The sequence below is a fragment of the Saccostrea cucullata genome, unplaced genomic scaffold, assembly GCF_032062105.1.
Source record: "Saccostrea cucullata isolate Sc308-1 unplaced genomic scaffold, CSIRO_AGI_Scuc_v1 ctg7234, whole genome shotgun sequence".
NCBI lineage: Eukaryota > Metazoa > Mollusca > Bivalvia > Ostreida > Ostreidae > Saccostrea > Saccostrea cuccullata.
Window position 1 is genome coordinate 1 of NW_026927426.1, and position 22,024 is coordinate 22,024.

Consider the following 22,024-nt stretch of genomic DNA (forward strand, 5'->3'; position numbering starts at 1 on the left):
AAAATAAATTGATTAATAATGTTTTGATGAATGTAAATACTTGTAGAAATTATTTATGAAATACATACATTTTCAGAAATGAGATGTGTTAACATGGCATGCAGAATGTTCATAGCTTCAGATGTATTAGAAATGACGTATTCATTGTATACATTAAGAAGTGAAAAACTTTATGCTGAAATTTATTTACGATATCTCCATTGCCTACGTATTTAATGGCATAGACAAGAAATTTTAGTCTCTGAGATTTCTGTATATTGAGAGAGGTTATATTAAATTTAATATGTAACTATATGTAAGATGAAATACATCAAAGATGGATTTTGACAACTAAAATCCAATTTCCACTTTCTAATTCGTCCCTCGACACATTGGCATCGTCCTCGCCTTGTTCACTTATATTATTTGACGATGAAACAACAAAATATGTTGAATACTTTATTATGTTCAAGATTCTTTGATTTCTTTTTTAAAATCTATAGTTTGTTTTCATCAATTTATCTGATATCACAGTGGTACTACAAAGAACAAAATAGCCATGGCAAATACACCAAACATTTACTAGCTTTAGAATACTTTTCCTTCTTATATATCAGTACAAATAACCAAACATATTTATTTTGAATAGATCGGTTTTTATTTCAGGAAAGCACCCACTTTTCCCAAGAAAACTATTTGAAAAGAAGCAAAATCTTGCTTTGTAAAAAAAAAAACTCATACAGTTTGTGCAGTTCGTATTTAAATTTTCTCGTGTCTTTCTTGTTTGGCAAGTGCTGTACAACTGGGTAGTTTCATAGATATATAATTCCTTATGATTTCATTTTCCATCATTAACGGAGCCAACTAGGATTCTCACTGAGTCAAAACTACAGTAGAGAAACTCTTTAATTTTATACCGTATGTAACTTACATTGACTTCAGTGTACATGCCAAGTTAAGTGAAAGGTTTTTCCAGGGACTGTCTCAAAAACAGGTGTAGCTACTTGATAAATATATGGGGAAATGCTAATTTTTTGCTCTTCAAAGCACATTATACTAAAGTTACAATTGATGTTTTGCTCATATTAGAAAATGTTATGAGTAATGGTATTTTGTACATTGTATGTTCTAATCATTTAGTTTCTAGAATAGACATCTCAAAATGCCCAAACGAAATTTTACTGTTTTTAAGGAATACTACAAATATGACAGATACAAAGGAGTTATACAAAAAATTACAAGGTTGTAAGCTTGTCGAATTTCTGTGTATACATTTTCAAGACCTTATATTGTACACTTTGGCTTTTATAACATTTTGTTATCCCATCCATAAGAACTTTAGTTTATCCTAACCTTACAAACATATTTTTTCGACGTCAATCTAGCTATCGTTTAAAAAATCGTTTTAAAAACTTACTAACGCTCTTTTATGAAGGAGTCGAGAAAGCTCTAAACCTAGTCGGCCCCCTTAAGTTTAGAAAATAAGACAATGCATCCTTCGAAATACCTTCAAATTGTACGTATATAAAATGTAAGGTTAAGCTAATTGATCCTTTTTTACGAAAGTCATCGTGTATTTGGCAACATGGGTTATACATGTGACATATAGCTTGGTTTTTTTAAAAATCCAATCAAATGACACGTTCCAACCATAATTAGATTACATGTACACTATGTATTTGAATGGTCCATATGCAATTTTTACCCGATTCCATTTCATATGTGTAGGCAGAGTAGGGTGCCATGTTTAACAAATGAATTATAGATTTATAGAAAATGCCAAATAAAATTGCATAAGCCAAGTAAACTTGTAAATAGACAATTCAACCGTCCCTGGCTTGTTTCCTACATGTAACATACAAGGATATAATAAATATCCGGGTCAGTGGTCAGATGGTGATGGTGTGCAAAGTTCAAATACGAAACATAAAAACGACGTCCTTTATCATCTTATAACTACTGTATTTCATTACTTCACCAGTAATCAACTCAAGTAATATCTGCAATGACAAGCTACGAAATTCAAGTGAAGACAGGGGATAAACTGGGTGCGGGTACAGATGCCAACATAGATATTGTTCTACTGGGGAGCTGTGGGAAGCAAACAAAGTCGGCCAATCTTGATTGTTGGTTTAGAGATGACTTTGAACGATGCAAGACCGATTGCTTTACCATACAAGATATTACAGATATTCCTGAAGTAAATGAGATCAGGTTGCGAAGAGACAAAGCGGGCATGTTCTGCGATTGGTTCATTGAAAAAATTGAAGTAACCAATCAGAGGAGCAGAAATACTAGTGTTTTCCCAATACTTCGGTGGATTCGCCCTTGCGTTGACCTCTATGTTGGACGATATGATGTCTCTCTGCCACAGTTTGATTCTCGGCCGCAACAGCGCAGTGCTGAGTTGGATGAGAAAAGGAAGCTGTACCAATTTGAGGAGAAAGCCCCAGGATTACCCATGCAGGTACAGATGTAAACCTGTCGTAATTATATATATATATATATATATATATATATATATATATATATATATATATATATATATATATATATATATATATATATATATATATATAAAATTTATTCTGAAGTAGAATATATTTATTGTCTTTGTTGACTTATTTCATCGTAGGTTAAAAATGTTCCTGAGGATGAAGAGTTTTCTTTTTGTCATGAGGTAGGTGCCCAATTTCTAACTTTGCAATCTCTGTAGATGTCCAAACAATTATACGTTCACCCTTTTCTACAATGGTACATGTGTATCTTTTTAATACATTTTTTTTTTATTAATTTGCAATCTCTGGATATGATCAAACAATTATACTTTAACCATTTTTTTGCAATGGTATATTTTCTTGATTCATAAAGATGAACTAAATAGTTATTGATCTTAAAAATCTATGAACAACACAAATGTTAGAAGAGGGTATAGGGTAAATGATCGGGAAATAACGGAAAAAAAACCTTCGTCAAAGCATTGTATTAATAATGGACTAACAATTCATATGAAAAACGTCAGTCAGCATTTATATGAAGAACGTCAGTCAGCATTTGACTCAGTGATAAATTGTCCTTACTCACAAGATCATTGTATCAACCAAAAAAAACTTATGAAATGATGACTTTAAACGAGACTAATGATATTTTTGTTTTCATCAATTTGCTTGTCAATAATTTACCTCGTTTTAGAAATTGTTGATACGTATAACAAAATTTATAGCGGGTTTCAGTAAATTTCTACCATACTCCTCGCTGAAATATCAAGAGTAATCAAGGAGAAACTTCAAAAGTACGTACAGTGCAACAATATATAGGAGAAGTGGTTAAAATCAGATGTGGATAGTAAGAGGAACTTCTGAAAAAAAAATGAAATTACAGAATTGAACCCAAAAAATATTAAGGAGATTAGGATTTCCAACTATCTATTTGAAATTCCCACGAGTAACAATTGCGTCCGTTAATAGCATACCTAATTTTGTATTCATATAAAGCGGAATTTGATTAAAATAAGGTACGTGAAAATAAGAAAACATTTGTTGTTGCCTTCAACTCGACAATTAACAAAGTGTTGTTGATTAACAGTGGTTATTTCTATTCATATGTAAATACACCTTACTTATGTAGCAATACAATCTTTTACATGTACACGTTTCACTTGATTTGATAGGCAAGAACATGGTCCATTTGTGGACATTTTTAAAACGATGTCAATTATTGACAAATAAATAAGTAAATAAAAAAATATCAACATTCTAGTTTAAAGTAATCATTTCTTTAGTTCTATGGTTGATACAATTACCCTGTCAGTAAACACAATTTCTCATTATGTCAAATGCTGCTTAGTGATACTAATTTCATACTAATTTATAGGCCATTATATTCGTGGGTACACACAAAAAAAAAAAAACGAACATGAACTAGATAATTTTAAGGCTGTACAATTTTGTTCAAAGTCTTAAAGGTGTAAGAGGGTCCATTATCAAATAATTTAAATATTTTTATGGCCATCAAATAATTTATTGGAACTTGTGTATTGATCGGTTATACGTATCTTGGGAGAAACTCCTCCATGGCACCTGATCCAATCTCTAAGGTTTTGGAGGGCTGTGCTTGGTCTATTTTTATTTTATATTGCTTAATGGCCTTTTGAGCTTGAAAATTTTTTTTTATCTCTATACATTTCACTTAAGCGATAATTCAAAATTAGTAAATAATGTCAATAGTGGAGACAAGGGCTTCTTCTTTTTTTCTATATTTTGCTATATAGAAAAAAAAGAAGAAAATGACGTGGGGTAATTTTAATTTATAAAAGCCCTTTTACATTATCAGTTTGACCTGAAACGAAGATATGTCGGTCTGAAGGCTTGTACAACATTGCAGATGATTTTTGGAGATGGATCATGGAAAACTTTAGACGACTTAACAAGTGTCTACTCAAAAACATTTGGAGAGCCGAAGGTAACATATTTCTGTTGTATTATTTTATTTAAAGCATTGCTATAGATACATTAATCTTATCGTTCTTATTGTCTTTTAAAGTGTAAAACTTAAAGAAATTTCTTCATGGGATTTTAATAGTTTAAAACTGGATAGTGTAAAGTATGATACTTAAATATTGCCAATAGTGAAAATCTTCTGAATCGTTTATCAATCGTACTACAAAAATCTTTCAACATACTTTAAATCATTAGGGGATGAAGGATTGGGAGAGCGATCTAAGTTTTGGATGGCAACGATTAAACAGTGTCAATCCCAATCTGATTCGGCTCTGTACACATATACCAGACAAGTAGGGGCCATAATTAATGCTTATCTTCAGACTTAATTAATACATCGATTATCATATTTAAGAAATAAAATGCATGTCACTATTATGTATGTCAACAAAAACAACAATCACGTTTCCAATTTTATTCAGTGATAAAAAAAATGGTATTCTTACAATTTGAACTTCATTTCCTTCAGGTTTGGGGTGACCGAGGAAATGATCAAACCTTTTCTAGGTGGATTGAGTTTATCCCAAGCCATCACTGACAAACGACTGTTTATCATTGATCTAGAAATACTGGATGGAATTTCTGTAGTCGATGGTTATGTTGTAAGTCGCATATTTGTGTTTATACACTAGATTTAGTACTGTGGTCGAGTGTAATAGGCTATTAAATATAATACATACCGCGAAAATAAATAAACACGCGATATTTGTTATGCGTGTGATTCACCCAACATTTCTTTTGATGCATCCACTAAATAGTAGTTAGTAATAACAGCTTTAAAGATGACTATATATTTGATAAAATGTTCTCTTAGCTCTTTTTCTGAAAATTACAGTGTCCGACTCCCATCGCCCTTTTCTTCGTTAACAGTAAAAATCAACTTTTGCCAGTTGCGATACAACTTTTTCAACAAAAAGGATCAGATAATCCAGTAAGAACAACGTCTTGATGAAACTTCTAAAAGAAATCGTATTGAGAGTAAAGGTTATTGAGTCTTTACTGTAAGATCGTCCACTGAATGATTGAAGTATGACCTACTATATATTTCAGGTGTTTCTGCCCAGTGATCCACCTTATACATGGTTGATGGCCAAAATGTGGTACAACGTAGGGGACTCAAATTATCACCAAGGAATAGCTCATCTAGGTAGAATATTATACAGTTATTGAGTGGGTATGAGGGCAACATATGATTTGTTGGACCTGAAGGTGTAAATGTTGCCCGAGGCCGCAGGCCAACAATCTAACAACAATCCAACAAATCATATGTTGCCCGAATCCCAGTCTATAACTGTTTTGTTATACCCTTCACTGCTCACTAATGATTTAATAAATACACGCTATATTATCAATTAGCTTATATGGAAAATTATGGCTAAATCAGTAAATATAAAACAACATGTGAATAAATAAAATCAATTTTATATCTATTATATCACAAAAATTATTAATCACAAAACATACTCTTCCCTTCTTCCTTACCTTGCGAGTAGCAACAACTCTTGCAGCTCTTAACTTCGGCTATTTCCGTGTCGCCGATAATGAACGATGATTAATTATTTGTGACGTAGCAGTGACTTTGCGGTTTAACAATTCTTATGTTAGACCGGCAGGTCGGTCAATAGTGAAATTGTTGGATAATAAACATTTCTTTTATTGGACTTTTTATACGTAATTAATATATAGAAAGCTCTTTATAAAGGTAAAACAATGGGAAATATTTTAAGGAAAGCATAATATATCTGTCACTCTAAGTACATTTAGTACTATACACATGTAGTCGCAACCACCTTCTTTGTTGCAAAACAGAATGTTCATAATTTTAAATGAAAAATTGTAGCAATTTTTTTTATACCTTTTTGTCAGGTTTGTCATAATTAAGTATTCTAACTATTAACAAACTCGAAAAAGAAAGTCAACAGAATTAAAAGTGGTAATCGATTCAAGTTTTTTTTTTATTCAATACCAGTTGAGATGTAATTTTGATATAAAAAAGTCTTCCTTGATTTAATTAACAAATTAAAAAAATCAACAAAGGTAAAGTGTCATAAAACAGGCAAGTCTACTTAATATTTCTGTAAAAAGAATGAAGAACAAAATGCTATGTGCATATAGAATAGGTTAGCGAGATGTCAAATATAAGTAGATGATATTCAATACAATTACCTTTATTTAGGTTTCACACATCTAGCAATGGAAGGCGTGTGTATAGCAGCCAATCGATCTCTGTCTCCTTCCCATCCCATGTTTAAACTGTTGGCGCCACATCTTCTCTATATTATTGCCATCAATGAGTATGTATTATAAAGGTTAATATATAAAAAGTTATATAGTTACGTAGAAATCTCCGAAAGCAAGAACTATATAAATTAATCTTAACAATGTATTTCAATATTTCCAAACTGTCTACCTTTCTCTTACTGGCGCGTGAAAGCTTTTTGAAAGGTACAACGATTTAATCAATATTGTTCTTACAAGGTTTAACGCAAGCGTAAAATAACTATGTAACATTCTTTTATTTTTCATTTTGGACATTATCAGCCTCGGTCTTGACACACTTTTATCACCTGGAGGATTTATTGATAAAACAATGGTGGTGGGATTCAAAGGTATTCTTGAACTAATTGCAAAAGGGTGAGTTTATAATGGATTGTTTTTTTTATGTTCCCCGCAAATATCTACTTCTAGAGAGAAAAAATATAGTACATGTTTTATTTACGCTGAATTCACTTGTGAAATTAATGAGTCTCGCAGATGAACTCATTAATTGATCTATTGCAATTTGTGTCTGTGTAGAAATAACTGCCCTACAATTGGTATGAAAAACATCGGCTTAACCTCTTAAGTATCGAATAAGCTGGGATGTTATATAATCTGGAAACGCGTCATGTTACTGTATACATAGGTTTTAAAAATATACTAATTTATATTCATTTATAGCATTTTTTTTAAATATAGAAAATTAGAAATTAATTTTAAGTTATATCATGTAAATACATATGATTAGATACTTTCTAGTGATTTGTTGAATCTCGTTTTTTTTAATAAATATGATGTTTTTTATGTGTATATAAAGAAAAAGAAGGCACAAGCCTTGTTTTACTTTATGAAGAATATTAATTTTAAGTTATATATCATTCCCATGTAAATCAACAAATGATGTTAAAATGTTTGCTGGTCATTAAGATTGACTTATTTAGGTATTGTAAACAGTAATATTTGTTTTAAAGAAATCTGTTGAAACTGTGTCCATGTGCCTTTAACGACTATGAACTTCAATAGTTGACTGATATTTATTTTGCACAATTTAAAATGCCTTGGTGCTAGCTGCTGTTTGTATTTTTATATAAACGTGTAAAATTTTATATGAATGAAACTACATCAAAATCATTTTGTAGAATTTTAGGATTTTCCTAACTGAAAACTACAGAAGCACAATAGTGCAGACCCAAAATAAAAAAAAAAAGAAGAAAAATGAAATTATGAAATAAAGAAAAACGAAATTATTAAGGTCATACGCAATGTAGTTTGAGCTTATTGGGTTCTTTCTTGGAATTGAAGAGTTCCACTAAATGAAGGACCCCTGTGCAATACTTTTAATGTTTATATATGGATTTGTATACCTCTTCTAAAACAAATTTGATGAAAAAAAAAATCTGTAACTTATGCTTTGTAATTTTTGTACATTTTTCTTTGAATAATGCAAAAATGTTCACAATTTGATATCTTTTTCAAAACCCCTGGTAATGCACGCTCATTTTTTGTCTGAGCAAATGTAATGGTATTGTAAGTTTAAATTTAGAATATCTTGAAAAAGTATCAGTAGGTGATGTACGTTGCGTATGCCCTTAATAAAAAAAAACGAAATTATTAAATAAAGAAAAATGAAACCATTGAATAAAGAGAAACGAAATTATTTAATAAAGAAAAGCGAAATTATTAAATAAAGAAAAAACAAAATTATTTAATAATTTCGTTTTTCTATATTTATTTCTGGTTTGCACTTTTAGACTTCCGTATGAACTACATATTTAGTTTATATTTCTTTTTAATTCTGTATATCTGTCAAAAATCTAGGTGGCTGTAAAGATCATCTTGTTTTACTTTTTCGTTCATTTAAAATGTAACTAATTTTAAATAAAATTTAATTCGTTTAGGACAAGCTCTTGGAGAATGGATATAGAAGGAACCTATCCAGAATTTTTGAAAGAAAGAGGGGTTTGTAACATCATTACTCTTTCTTCTTTTGTTTTTAGGAGTATTTTTGACCTTATTAAATGACATTTTAACACGATTTTGGCAAATTTGCAGCAGAATATCCGTGCCAAATTCTTTCAGTCATTTTTCTAATTTTCAAGTATATTTTCGCACAATTCAGAAATGGTCAATATCCGGAGTACCCAATCTCCGTCACCATAAGCATCCCACTTTTCTATTCAAATTATATTTTAAATTTTTTATTGTTTGCTACACAGAGTAATAAACATAAAAGTTGTTTTACTGATATTTATAAAAAGATGCAGTTAATACATTAGCGTGATACACGTTCTATTTAGAGGTGCCCACAGGCACTTGTTTCGGAAATAAATTTTTAACCTGTAGTATAACAATAGCTGTGTTATTATTATACTATAGGTTAAAAATTTATTTCCGAAACAAGTGCCTGTGGAGGTGCCACATAAAACTGCAGTGTCATTCGTTCCAATAAACCAAACTCCATTACATGGGTCCTCTACAATATGCCAACGTAATGAAGACAATTTTTCCAAAGTTTAATTTTTTCATACATTTTTCCTTAAATTTTGAAATATAAAAAAATCTATTATAAAATTTCCAAATAGTATTAAGGTAGTCCGATCCTCAGGTTTATAATATTAGCAGTTAAGTAATCAAATATACTCATAAAAGTATCTCTGAATCCATAAAGTTATGTAAATTTATCCACAGTATTTCTTTAAAGTTAAAAATTACAGTTAATCATATTATATAGGGAAAATTGTCAAATTTCCACTATTTTTGCAGAAAAAGCGAATTGGGATATCAGAATTTTCTAATTGCAAATTGATCAACAAATATATTTCTGGTTAAAAAATGATAGGTATCAAGGCATTTAGAGAAATTGTCATAGTTTTTATACTTATTTGGTATTTTTTGTCCCCCGCTTTATTTTTCTGTGTTCAAAAATTTAACCTTGCCCATAAAAGTAGAGCGAATTTCACATATGACAAGACCTTTCTTTGGGTACCACCAAATTTGACCTTTTGACCTTTTCTATCATTGCATAAATTTCAAAAAGCCATAACTTTTGAATATTTCACAAATGTATTGTTTGTGGCAAGACCTTTCATTGGATACCAACAACCCTGACCTTTTGACCTTGATTAAAAAATTTCAACATCATGTAATCCTTGTAGAAGACCTTTTACTGGATACCAAGTACTTTTACCCTTTGACCTTGACCTTGGGGTTTTAACTACTTTTTAAAAACTTTAAATTGGTCACAACATAGACTTTTTATTTCACTTAAGGCATTGGATACCAAAAACCTTTTTTGACATTGATTTACATCTGAAAAAACTTTAACCTTGACTATAACTTTTTGCTAACTTCACATATGTTATCTTTTTGAGAAGACCTTTCATTGGATACCAACAACTTTTACCCTTTGTCCTTGACATTGGAGTTTTAACTACTTTAAAAAAAACTTTCTTTGGTAAACATATGTATTCTTTGTGGCAATTTTATCAACAACTTTTAACCTTTTACTATGTAAAAACTTTAACCTTGACCACATCTTTTGAACGGTAAAACTTCACATATGTAATCCTTGTTATTGATCTTGATAACTTTGAATAACTTTTTGTTGCAATGATAATTTCTAAGAAATGACATATGACAAGACACAATATGTCATAAAAAAAAAAATCTCACCAACAAAGACACCGAAAGCGGGGGACCACAAATTGCTTGCATGTATTCTATAATACATAGTGTAAAAGGCTTTTGCTATCATTGCAAGACACCACAAATCGATTTTTATTTCATATCATGCTAATAAGCATTGGTATCTAAGGCTGGATTCAAGAAAATCTTATTTCTCTCAAACTGTATCAATTTTTTTTTCTTTTATAGGGTACAAATGTCAACTTTTATAAGACCTTTTCTAAGACTTCCTAAAACCTTGAATCTTATAAAGATAAATAAAATGAAAATTGTTGCATGAAAAAAAATTCATTTTCAAGCTTTATTTTGATGCATTTCAAATTAAATATTAATTTTTGGAATCCTTCCTGGCTGAGGATCGGATATCCTTAAACTGGAATTTTATAAAGGCATCACCTATTACACAAATAAAGTCAATATCACGTATTTTAAATGTACACTGTAATAATGTCGCGCTAACGTTATCTCAATATGTCGTGTATTTGTACGACTGACAGGTAAAAATGAGCATGTTCACGCACCTGTCATAGATATCGATGGAATTGTGCCTAAGGGAATTCACATAGAATTTTATATACCTAAGATAAATTAAATTTAATCTGTTTTACGCATTGAAATGTTAAAGTTCTTTCGTTTGAAACATACTTTGACAGTTATATTGCAAGGATGGAAAAATTCTACCAACATTCTATCAGCGTGACGATACTCTTGAATTGTTTGAGGCTATTCGAAATTACGTCACCAAATATGTCCATCTCTACTACGGTGCGTATTCCTTTATCTGGTTTTAAAAATAAATTTTACGATAATATTTAGATCAAACAAAAGACAAAACAATTGACTGAGATTCGAAGTTAAGAAACAGAAACATACTCGTAGATATCACACTTTTTTATTTGTAACTTAATTTTGAGTCATATGTATTCCTTTATTTGTAATGTAAGTTTTATTTTATACAACAGACACACCTGATAAAATTAACAACGATGCTGAAATTCAAAACTTTGGACGTGAATTAACAATGCCAAAGTGTGAAGAATGCTGCGGAATTTTGGTAACAATGCTATTGTTTTCAATCAGATTTAGCTATTATTATGAAAAACGTTTCTCAAATGTGAAATATAATATATTTGATAACATTGCACATCTTTGGGTTAATCGTGTTATATGGTGTCTGCGAAAATTGAACTCTCCTTATTATCTGAAAAAAACCCAACAACATCAGATTGCTGGCATGGCGTTGTGCATCGTGTGCACATTTTCCGGTTCTTCTGTATAAAGACCATAAAAATCAACTAAATTGAGAAATTCATGGCCTCATTTCAGAGTTTCTATTGTACGGTTTAGTGCGTCATTGCTAAAATAAAACATTGGACATGTATTTCTTTCTGCAATCATTTTTGCATCAGGGTCTAATTAGTGAACAAACTAAGTAAATGATAAGTAATGATTCCTCTACCAAAACTGTGAAAATCAGGGCCCAATGGGTTAAGATAGAAAGGAGGGTTATTCTATATATTATACATGTATTAAACATGTGCAGTGTAAAATTTAATATATTATTTTGAATCCTCTCTGCAACTGCTTATAAGCAGTCAATATTTACATGGTAACGATGCGCATGGTGACCCCACCAAAAGTTTTTAATGCATGGCTAAGCCTCGGGGGATCTCGTGAGTGAGACTCTTCTGACTATATAGGAAGACCGAATTTTAATCTTTAGTAAATGCTTTCTCTGTTCCTGGGTACATGTACAATGTACTTAACAGGCAAAATATGTACAACTATTATAAAAAGTTATAGAGGGTGTTTTCTATCAGACTTGTAAACTTCATATTCACGGGTACTGAGTTCACTAAAGTGACCTATTGTTATCTGTTTTTGTCTGTCGTCGTCCGTCGTGCGTTAATACTTAAACATTTTCAGCTTCTACTCTGCAACCACTCAACCAATTTTGTTATAAACCATCTATACGTCTAGGGGAACAAAAATTATGAAATTCAAGGTCCCTGCACCCCTTGGGCCTGAGGGGTGATGCAAAAACCACTTAAATCAATGCAATTTTCTTCATTAAATAAGTCAAACTGTTAGCATGTTTGTAATAGCATTGAGTCCTCTTCTAAAATTGTGAAATTTATAAGTAGGGGTTCTAGTACTAGGGCGGGGCTTTATAGGTTATTTAGTGAAATGCATGAGTTCTTTGAAAATCGCCTTCTTTGCTCGGACTTTTTAAATAAACTAACCAAGTACGTTGTTATAATGAATAAGACTGCCTCTTCCAAAATTGTGAATTTCATGGTCCCAGGATCAAGGGCTCTAGTGTTAAAGCGGTGCTCTTTTGGTTATATAGTTAATGTGCATGAATTCTTTGAAAATCTTCTCTGCTCCTGGATATTAAATAAACTAACCAGGTTTATATAATGAGCAAGAATGCCTCTTCCAAATTTGTGAATTTCATGGCCCCTTGAATCGGGTTATGGTGTTAGCTCTATTGATTATATAGTGAAAATACATTAATTATTTAAAAATCTTCTCTTCTCTCCTCCTGTGTATAGAATAAGCTAACCAAGTAGACGGTTACTTTGAATAAGGGTGCCTCTGCCAAAATTGTGAATTTCATGACCCCAGGGCAAGTGGTTCTAGTGTTATATTATATTATAAGTTATATATGTCTATTGATATAAATTCTTGAAAAATCTTTAAGTCTTTGCTCCTGACCCCAGGATCACGAAACATCTTATGCTTAAGTCAAAATATTCATGTTTTACTAGAATTAGTAAAACGTTACTTAAGTCTAAGACTGTTTCATGATCCTGGTACATTGATATTAAATGAACTCACTATGTATAAAATTTTGATGAGGAAGGATGCCTTTTCCAAATTTATGAATTCCATAGTCCTTATGTCAAGGGTTCTGGTGTTAGGTGGATATATGATTATATTGTGAAAATGCATGAATTTTTTTTATTTTTTCCCTTTGCTCATGGGTATTATGCCAATGATCTTGGTACATATTTATGATGAAGAAAGGCACCTCTTTCACCTTGCTTAATTTCAAGGCCCCTGGATCAGAGGTATGGGGAGGTATATTGTCTTAAAATAAATCAATGCTTTGAAATCTGCTCTTTGGTATTAACCATAAATAATGAAATCAAATTTATATTAAAATTTCCAGAATTTTGAAATACGTGACTTCGGGTTTAGTGGTTCCTGTGTGGTGCGGTGCACAACTGGTTATAAAGTGGAAATGCATTTCAAATAAGGGCAATGTAGTTAGTCTCGTTCAACCAGACCCTCGGCTGTCTCCGTAAAATCATAAATATATCATTGAAATCCAATTTCGTAAATATATTAGTGACTTGGACATAAGTATGGTGCTGTCACTGACATTTAATTTAGTGCACATTAAATGTAGTGAAAAAGTTTAATGCTCATTGAACTCTTTTACCTAGACTTAGTGCTACATGTATGCACACATGTATACTAGATGTTTTTTTTCCCTAAATTATTAATATTTTAGTATTAATACTTTTAAAATTCCATTTTCTTTTACTTAGAAAACATTGAATTGCCGCACAAGTAAATTCCGGAAATGAAAAAGAAATTATGTCGGAAATGAAAACAAAAAATGTCGGAAATGAAATTAAAAAAATGTCGGAAGTGCTATGCATATTTCCGGAAATGTAATGCAGCGGATAAGCAATGGTGCCTCTTTCAAAATTGTGAATTCCGTGGCCTCTGAATTAAAGCACGAACCAAATTTAATTGCTGTGAAGTTGTTACATGAAACTCAGTCGACCTATTAGGTCCGTGGGCCTCTTGTTAATTTTAATTGTTGAAGTTATGTTCCTATGATTACCCAGCTATGATAAAAAAATGATTCGGTGTTACCTTAAAATCCTTTAGGTACCCAGTTTCAATTTCTTTCAATGAAACAAACCCTAGTTTTCTTTATATATATTAGGGCGTTCCATTCAAAGACGGGAAGTTCAGTTCAGCAGAGGACTTGATACTTGTGTTTACTTCCGTTATTTACACCTGTAGTGTAGTACATGCTGCTCTCAACTTTCCACAGTACGATACCTATGGATTTCCCCCGAACTATCCAACAAAAATGAATGGAATACCCCCAAAGGATAAGGTACTGACCAATGTATTTACAAATAAACATGAAGTAACAAAACTACCATAATAAAATGTGAGGTATATGCATTTCCGAGAATTTTGGACTAATTCGAGTGCGCGTGACTTTGCGCATATTTTTAATTCCATGTAGTCGCATAAGATAAGATAATATTTAATTAAGGTCGGGTACATCAACAAATAACATTAGCTCTGAAGAGCTATTTTCTATTATGACCTTCTGTCATGTTCTAAATTTTGATTTACCGGGTGGGAGTAAATACACAAAATTTAGTACTCCCACCCGGTAAATTCAAAATTTAGAACATGGCACCTTTAACTTCATTAATATCCTTACAAACACAGATACATAACGGGTTCCTGTAAATGTTCTACCAAGGTTGTTTCTTTACTCCTCACTATTATATTAACAGAATTGAAGGAGAGACTTTTAGAATACTGTGCAACAGTATATTTGAGAAGTGGTGTAAATCAGATGTGGATACTTAAAAATTCGAAGGAACTTGTGGAACATTTGAAGTCACAACATTTGATCAAAATCAACAACATAAACACCACTTTTCAACTTGATGTACAACAATTTAAGTCCAGGCTTTTTTTATATCATTTATAGCTGCATTATTTTGCAATAAAAATGGAACTCGCAAATTTACTTACCTTGTCATTGGTCATTTGCAAAATTATTTTGTTAAAAAATAATCTAATTGTATATACAAGTAGTATGAAGTTGATATCGAGAAGATGCCCGAGTTTCTGATTGACAATATCTATGTGTTTTGGAGGTCACGTCTTCCAACAATCTTTTGGAATTCTCATCGGTACCAATTACGCCCCGTTATTTTTGTATTCATTAAAAGTAGAATTTGCTCAAATTCTTATGCGTGAAAAGAAAATAAAACACTTCTTGTGGCTGCAACTCCAAATTTAGATATATTGACGATGTATTGTCATTTAACAATGGTTATTTCCATTCTCAAATCGATACGATATATCCTGGTGAGCTTGAGATAAAAGATACCACAGAGTCTGACACAACTGTTTCACATATATACATGATTTATTATGGAATTAATCATGGTCATCTATAACAACCAATCTATATGACAAACAAGATGACTAACTTTTCAATTGTCCAGTTCCCTTCCCTTAGTATATACAGCAATATACCTTCATCACCTGCATTCGCATTCAAGTCTCTCTCAGTTGATTCGATAAGAGACAGAGCTATCGCCATTTTTTTTTTCACATGTACATTTTATAATAATATTTGACCCCACGTCCTTGATCTTTGTGTAGGTGTAGCTTAACATTTTAGAAGTCTTTCTCATATAACTTTTAAATTCTACAACTGTATATGTTTAGTTTTTTAAATGATGCACAAGACAGGACACACAAGCAAGACGATATTCCACATAGGCGTCGGAACGGGGGGGGGAGCTTATTCCCCTCCCCCACTTCTTTTTGCAAAGATAGACATAACATAGGCAATGAAAATTTGGTCGTACGTATACGTTAAGCCCCTCTACTTTCCACAGAAACGTTGCAGTTTAGGTCAATAAAGGGGTAAAGGGTAGTGATTGGAAAAGAATTGATACTGAAAGAAGTTCGACCCACCCTACCACAGGCACTTGTTCACCGTACCCCTTAACCCACTCCCTTCAGACGCCAATGTTTCATAATAATCACATCCCAACAACGACGTCGTCGAAAGCGGAGAAACACGAATCTTTGAATTTGTTTGTTTTTATTTTATTTATTTCTTAGGCAGGGTTACTAAAATTTGATATATTTGATTTCTTTTAATTCAAGAGGCCATTGCAAGAAGAGGAAGTAGTGAAGGCTCTTGTTGACAGGTCTTCCGCTCTGGAGACTATGATTATCGGGAAGATCCTGAGTGAACGGAGTACTAACGCTCTCGGTGACTTTGAAGTAAACTATATTTATGACCCACCAGCAGTAGCAATTGTGGAAGAGTAAGGCATCTTAATGTTACGTTTATATGTACATTTTTTTCTAAAGAAAGCATAAGTCTGTTACACTCTCTTTCCTGTTTTATTCTCACACAATTTAGGTATAGTAAGCTAATTCTCTACAAAACATCCTGTTTATTGAAAGTCCTTTAGTTACATTGTCTTCTCCATGATGTTTGTAGATGAAATTTTTGTTATTTTCACCCTTGGTGTAAATTTGGGTCGATAAATATTTTTTTTATACAGATATTGGTCCCTAGAATCCCTCATTTATTTTACAACTATATGAAATCTGTAGACATGTTACCTGTAACTTGCTGTCATGAAATCAGAGTTCTAGTAATCTAAGGAAATTCTTTTTTGGTTTCATGTTGTGATCAGTCGATTGGCTTGCTTGATAAATTACATAAACGCCGATGATTATCACGCAATCCAACTGACTGGTCATGCATTGTCATAAAACCAAAAAAAAAAAAAAAAACAAGATGAGTTTATGAAACACTGATGCCCCCGTTTGGCAACATAGCAAGGATTAACCTTTTCTTAAATTCAAATTTAATTTATTGGTACCAAAAGTAGGATATTCTCACTGGAAAACCATTGTGAATTTTGAAAGTGGGCCAAAGTTAAAGTTTTTCAATAAGTACAAAAAACTCCAAGGTCAAAAGGTCAAGGTAATTGGTATCCAAGTAAAGGTCTTGCCACATAGAATACTTATGAAGAGTATGGAAGTCCTAGCCCTAACCCCGTTCATAAGTTATGGCCAAGGTTAAATTTTTTAAAAAGTAAGTCAAACTTCAAGGTCAAGGTCAGAGGGTGAAAGTTTTTGTTACCAAATGAAAGGTCTTGTCACAAGGATTAACTATGTGACGTATGAAAGCACTAGCCCCAACCCTTTAAAAGTTATGGTCACGGTTTGCCTTTTTAAAGTAGGTCAAACTCAAAGATCAAGGTCAAAATGCTTGGTATCCAATGAAGGGTCTTCTCACAAGGATTACATATATGAAGTATGAAAGCCCTGTCCCTTACCGTTTAGAAGTTATGGCCAAGGTTAATGTTTTTTCACAGGTAAAGAAATCTACAAGGTCAAGGACAAAGGGTCAAGGCTGTTGGTATCCAATGAAAAGTCTTTCAACAAAGAATACATACATGTATGTGAAGTATAAATGTCCTGGTATCCACTGTTCAAAAGATATGGCCAAAGTTAAAGTTTAACATTTTTATGTAAAAGTGGGTCAAACTCCAAGGTCAAGGTCAAAAGGTTAAATTGGTGGTATCCAAAGAAAGGCCTTAACACAAGAAATACACATGTGAAATATGAAAGTCATGCCTCCACTGAACCAAAAGTTATGGGCAAGGTTTTTGCGGAAAACAGACAAACAGACAGACAGAGAGACAGACAGACAGACGGACACGACACAAACTATATACCCCCGAAACTTCGTTTACGGGGGCATAAAAATGACGAACTTGACGTTGCGCACGGTGTTGGTGTCAGTTTCGGTAACGCTATTTTACGTGAAGTTCTAGAAAATTTATTTGACGTTACTTTTTTTTGCTAACATTTTTTATGGAGGATAAATAAAAACCCAGTAATGCCGCTAATTATATAATGCAGGTAATTGAAAACACGTGACATTAAATTATCTGCACCCTTCCGCATGCATATTGCGGGAGGAAAGTATGAGCATGGTTTGCCTTATTAAAAAAAAACTTAATAGAAATAACGAAACTTGTTCAACATTGTATTTTAAATTTACATGCTTTTATTTTATTGAGATATATTTTAAAAAAATCCATATCAGTAGGCCCTAGAACCTGTCCTTTGTTTTCAGTAAATTGTACGATTGTAGATATTTTGCTGATTTAGCATTAAATTACTTTTTTTCGTTCAAAGTCCCATATCATCTTGTAATGAAAATCTAATGACGTCGCGCACGGTGTTGGTGTCAAAAAGTCAATAATTACTATTACGCCGGCATATGCGCTATTTCCATGATTTTAAAACAATTCACTGTATGAAAACTATATATCCTTCTGTCGGTAATTGTACATACTAAATACATTTTAACAAAAATATTGATCAAAAAATTCCAATTATCAAATATATTAATTCGACTATTCAATCAATTACCTCAAAAAAGCATGTAGATAGGTAACAGGAGCTTCGCACACGTGCGCGACGTTGTTATTCCTTAAATTCGCAAGTTCACGGGCTACAAGATCTGCTTTAGCCTTCCGTCCCGCCCCGCACGTGATTTTTTTTAACCACGCCTATCGATGAGCCAGTAGATTCGTGTGGAAAAAAACTATTTTACTACCCTTACCAAAGTAAAATTATTGCAGCAATATTGCCGCTATATTGCAGCAACATTGCAGCAACACATTTTTGTCACCAGAAACAAGCTTTTTGGGTTAGTGAAATATCACCGCTAGCGGCAACAACTTCTGGTGACATTCTGGCAATACTGCCAGAAAAAAAACTTTCTGGCAGTCTTGCCAGAATGTCGCCAGAAGATCTAGGATTACTTTTTAGGCATTTGTGAGCATGCTCAGTCATTTACTTCCTCTTTTTAAATAAAATGGAGGGAATTCAAAGGCAAGCATGTTTTTCTTCATTATTGAATGGTATTAAGTTAATTGGAGCTGTTAATTGTGTACAATAGAATTAGACATGATGACTTGTAAGACTGAATAATGTGGAATAGCCAGAAAAAAAGAATTTCAACAGTTTCCATGGCATGGCCTTTTGAAAGAATTATAGGAATGTCTAACTCTGTTTTCATATATATATATATATCAAACTTGGTAAGTCAAAAGCATATTCTTTTTTAGATGAATGATTCTATGGAGATAAAATAAGAAAAATTATATGTACTGTATTTCAACTAGTGCTTGTGATGCATGTATACTATACTTGTATGTCTTATATATATCATACCACTGTTGCAGGAAAAGATGAATGCATGTTATCAATTAAATGCATGAACATATATAATTAATTTATTGCATAAATTTGAATACCTGCAAGAAAATAATGATTCTATATATATGCCAAATTCACAAAAATGAGATAAAAGTTTCACAATTGATAAACTAGGTTTATCACTGTAAACTATAGTTTACAAACCGTTAACTATAGTATAATCTGTAAAACTATATTTGACGGTTGTTAACTATATATATAATCTAAGTTTATCTGTCTGTAATAAGCATTAACCATGGATTTTGTTGATAAACATAGATTCACGTTTGTTAACTATAGTTTACAGTCCGTAAACTATAGTTTACAGCCGATAAACCTAGTTTATCGATTGTGAAACTATGATTATCTCATTTTTGTGAATTTTATGTGCCATATATATATATTTTGGAAATTACAAACAAGCTATATATTATACATTATACTGATTAATTGGCATTGGGGAATATGTGATAGGCAGCTAATTAATTAGGTTATTTGATAAATATGATGCAGAGTTGCTGGACATTTTCAAAGTGGCATATTAATATTTTTATGTACACATTTTTTATGTGCCCAGATTGATAGATTGGGGGCGCATATTGTTTTTGTCCTGTCTGTTTGTAAACTTTAACCTTCGCCATAAGTGATAACTTTTGAACCAATGAGAGATAGAGACTTCATATTTGGTATGCATACTCCACTTATTAAGTCCTTTCAAATGACACCAAGGTCAATGACCTTGTGACCTTGACTGTGACCTATATGCTAAAAATAGTTTTTTTTATTGAATATTCGCCATAATTTAAAAACAATGAGAAAAAGAGACTATATATTTAGTATGCATATACTCAACTAATTTAGGTCTTTAAAATGACACCAAGGTCTTTGACAAGAACCTTGGCTGTGACCCATATGCTTAAAATAGATTTTTTGAACCTTCGACATAACTTTTGAACCATGAAAGATGGCAACCTTATATTTGGTATGCATTCTCCACTAATTATGCTCTTTCAAATGACACCAAGGTCAATGAACTTGTGAACTCTGCTGTGATCTATATGCTAAAAATAGCCTTTTTAAACCTCTACCATAAATTTTGAACCATAAGAGATTATAGAGACTTCATATTTAAGATGCATATCCCACTAATTAAGTTCTTTCAAATGACACCAAGATCAATGACCTTGTGGCTTTGACTGTGGCCTACTAGTATATGCTAATAATGGTTTTTCAAACTTTGTTGCCGCTTGTTTCAAAAACACATCTTTTTTCAACAAAATTTTTCTATCTTTTCAAATAATAGCATTAAGCTTAAGTAGCTATTTCTTACTGACTCTGTAGCTTATTATGCTATTGATTTTTATGTTCCTCAGCACAATTTGTTGATTGTAAGACTGATAGATATAGATAATTTTTTCTATTAAATACCAATTTATATAGGTAGTACTGCAGTGTTGCCCCAATATTGCTGCAGCAAAACCTGAAATAATACATGTACTGCAATTGCTTTGCAGCAACATTGCCGCAACACCTTTCTGGCAATATTGCCGCAAATCTAATTTACATACGGAAAACGATATTGCCACAATATTGCTGCAATATACTGCCAGAATGTTGCTACAATATTGCCGCAACACGTTTCTGGCAATATTGCCGCAAATCTAATTTACATACGAAAACGATGTTGACGCAATATTGCTGCAATGTATTGCCAGAATGTTGCTGCAATATTGCGGCAATAATGCCAGAAGATGTTGCCAGAAGGTGAGTATTTCGGTAAGGGTATTTGTAGTTTTGTTTTGCACAAAGTAATTTTAAAGTGTAAATATATACATATGAATGTACGTACAGAAGTTCAGATAAAAAGTTTACAACCGCAACTTAACTCAACTCAACCTCAACTGTGGCAGATTGTAATTGTTGATCAAAGGTCAAAATTTCAATCCCTTCAACGGTATATGGCGACGTTTCTATATATAGGTGAAAAATTTTCGAAAGCGGTAAAACAACATACAATGTTTCAAAAGATATATTAAAAAAAAATTGAGAATGTTTATTTTTTTTACAGATTCAGAAAAGATCTGAAAAATATCAGTTCAAAGATTCATGAAAGAAACGAAAAGCTGGAGAGAGGGTATGAATATCTTCTACCGGAGGAAATCCCGAATTCCATCAGCATTTAATTCTGCAAGAAGTATTAAAAGTGTTATTTGTGAACACATCTGTTTTTTTTTTTTAAAGAAAATATCTTTGTATTCGTATTTCAGAATTATTTTATGAACTTTTCTGTTTTGATAAAGACATATATGTAGTAAAATAGATTAATAAATAATTGTTTGAAAAATATAAATAAATGTAGAAATTGTTAGAATACATATATTTACAGAAATGAAATTGGTTAACATGGCAGAAAGCCCATAGCTTCAGATGTCATAGATTTGTATCATATTCATTGTGTGAATTTAAGAAGTTAAAAATGCTGAGTTGAAATTCTTTTTTGTCCTTGGTTTTCTACGTATTTGATG

At 32.0% G+C, this 22,024-nt stretch overlaps 1 protein-coding gene across 1 annotated transcript; it reads left to right on the forward strand.

Annotated features, from left to right (window-relative positions):
- Nucleotides 1-1,984: 1,984 nt before the first annotated feature.
- Nucleotides 1,985-21,730, forward strand: LOC134274456 (polyunsaturated fatty acid 5-lipoxygenase-like). Its single transcript, XM_062756739.1, has 15 exons — nucleotides 1,985-2,446; nucleotides 2,615-2,659; nucleotides 4,312-4,440; nucleotides 4,674-4,771; nucleotides 4,948-5,080; nucleotides 5,314-5,409; nucleotides 5,529-5,625; nucleotides 6,655-6,772; nucleotides 7,020-7,112; nucleotides 8,636-8,696; nucleotides 11,075-11,186; nucleotides 11,384-11,475; nucleotides 14,386-14,562; nucleotides 16,374-16,537; nucleotides 21,568-21,730. The coding sequence occupies exons 1-15, from the start codon at nucleotides 1,985-1,987 to the stop codon at nucleotides 21,680-21,682; spliced, it is 1,992 nt and encodes a 663-aa protein (XP_062612723.1). The 3' UTR covers nucleotides 21,683-21,730.
- The last annotated feature ends 294 nt before the right edge of the window (nucleotides 21,731-22,024 follow it).

What these genes read in the sequence shown, in the direction of transcription:
- LOC134274456 (XM_062756739.1), top strand. Translation starts at nt 1,985, where the DNA reads ATGACAAGCTACGAAATTCAAGTGAAGACAGGGGATAAACTGGGTGCG. An exon ending in AAACATTTGGAGAGCCGAAG is followed by an intron (nt 4,441 to 4,673) that starts GTAACATATTTC and finishes TTAAATCATTAG; the next exon opens with GGGATGAAGGATTGGGAGAG. An exon ending in CTGTAGTCGATGGTTATGTT is followed by an intron (nt 5,081 to 5,313) that starts GTAAGTCGCATA and finishes TGAAAATTACAG; the next exon opens with TGTCCGACTCCCATCGCCCT.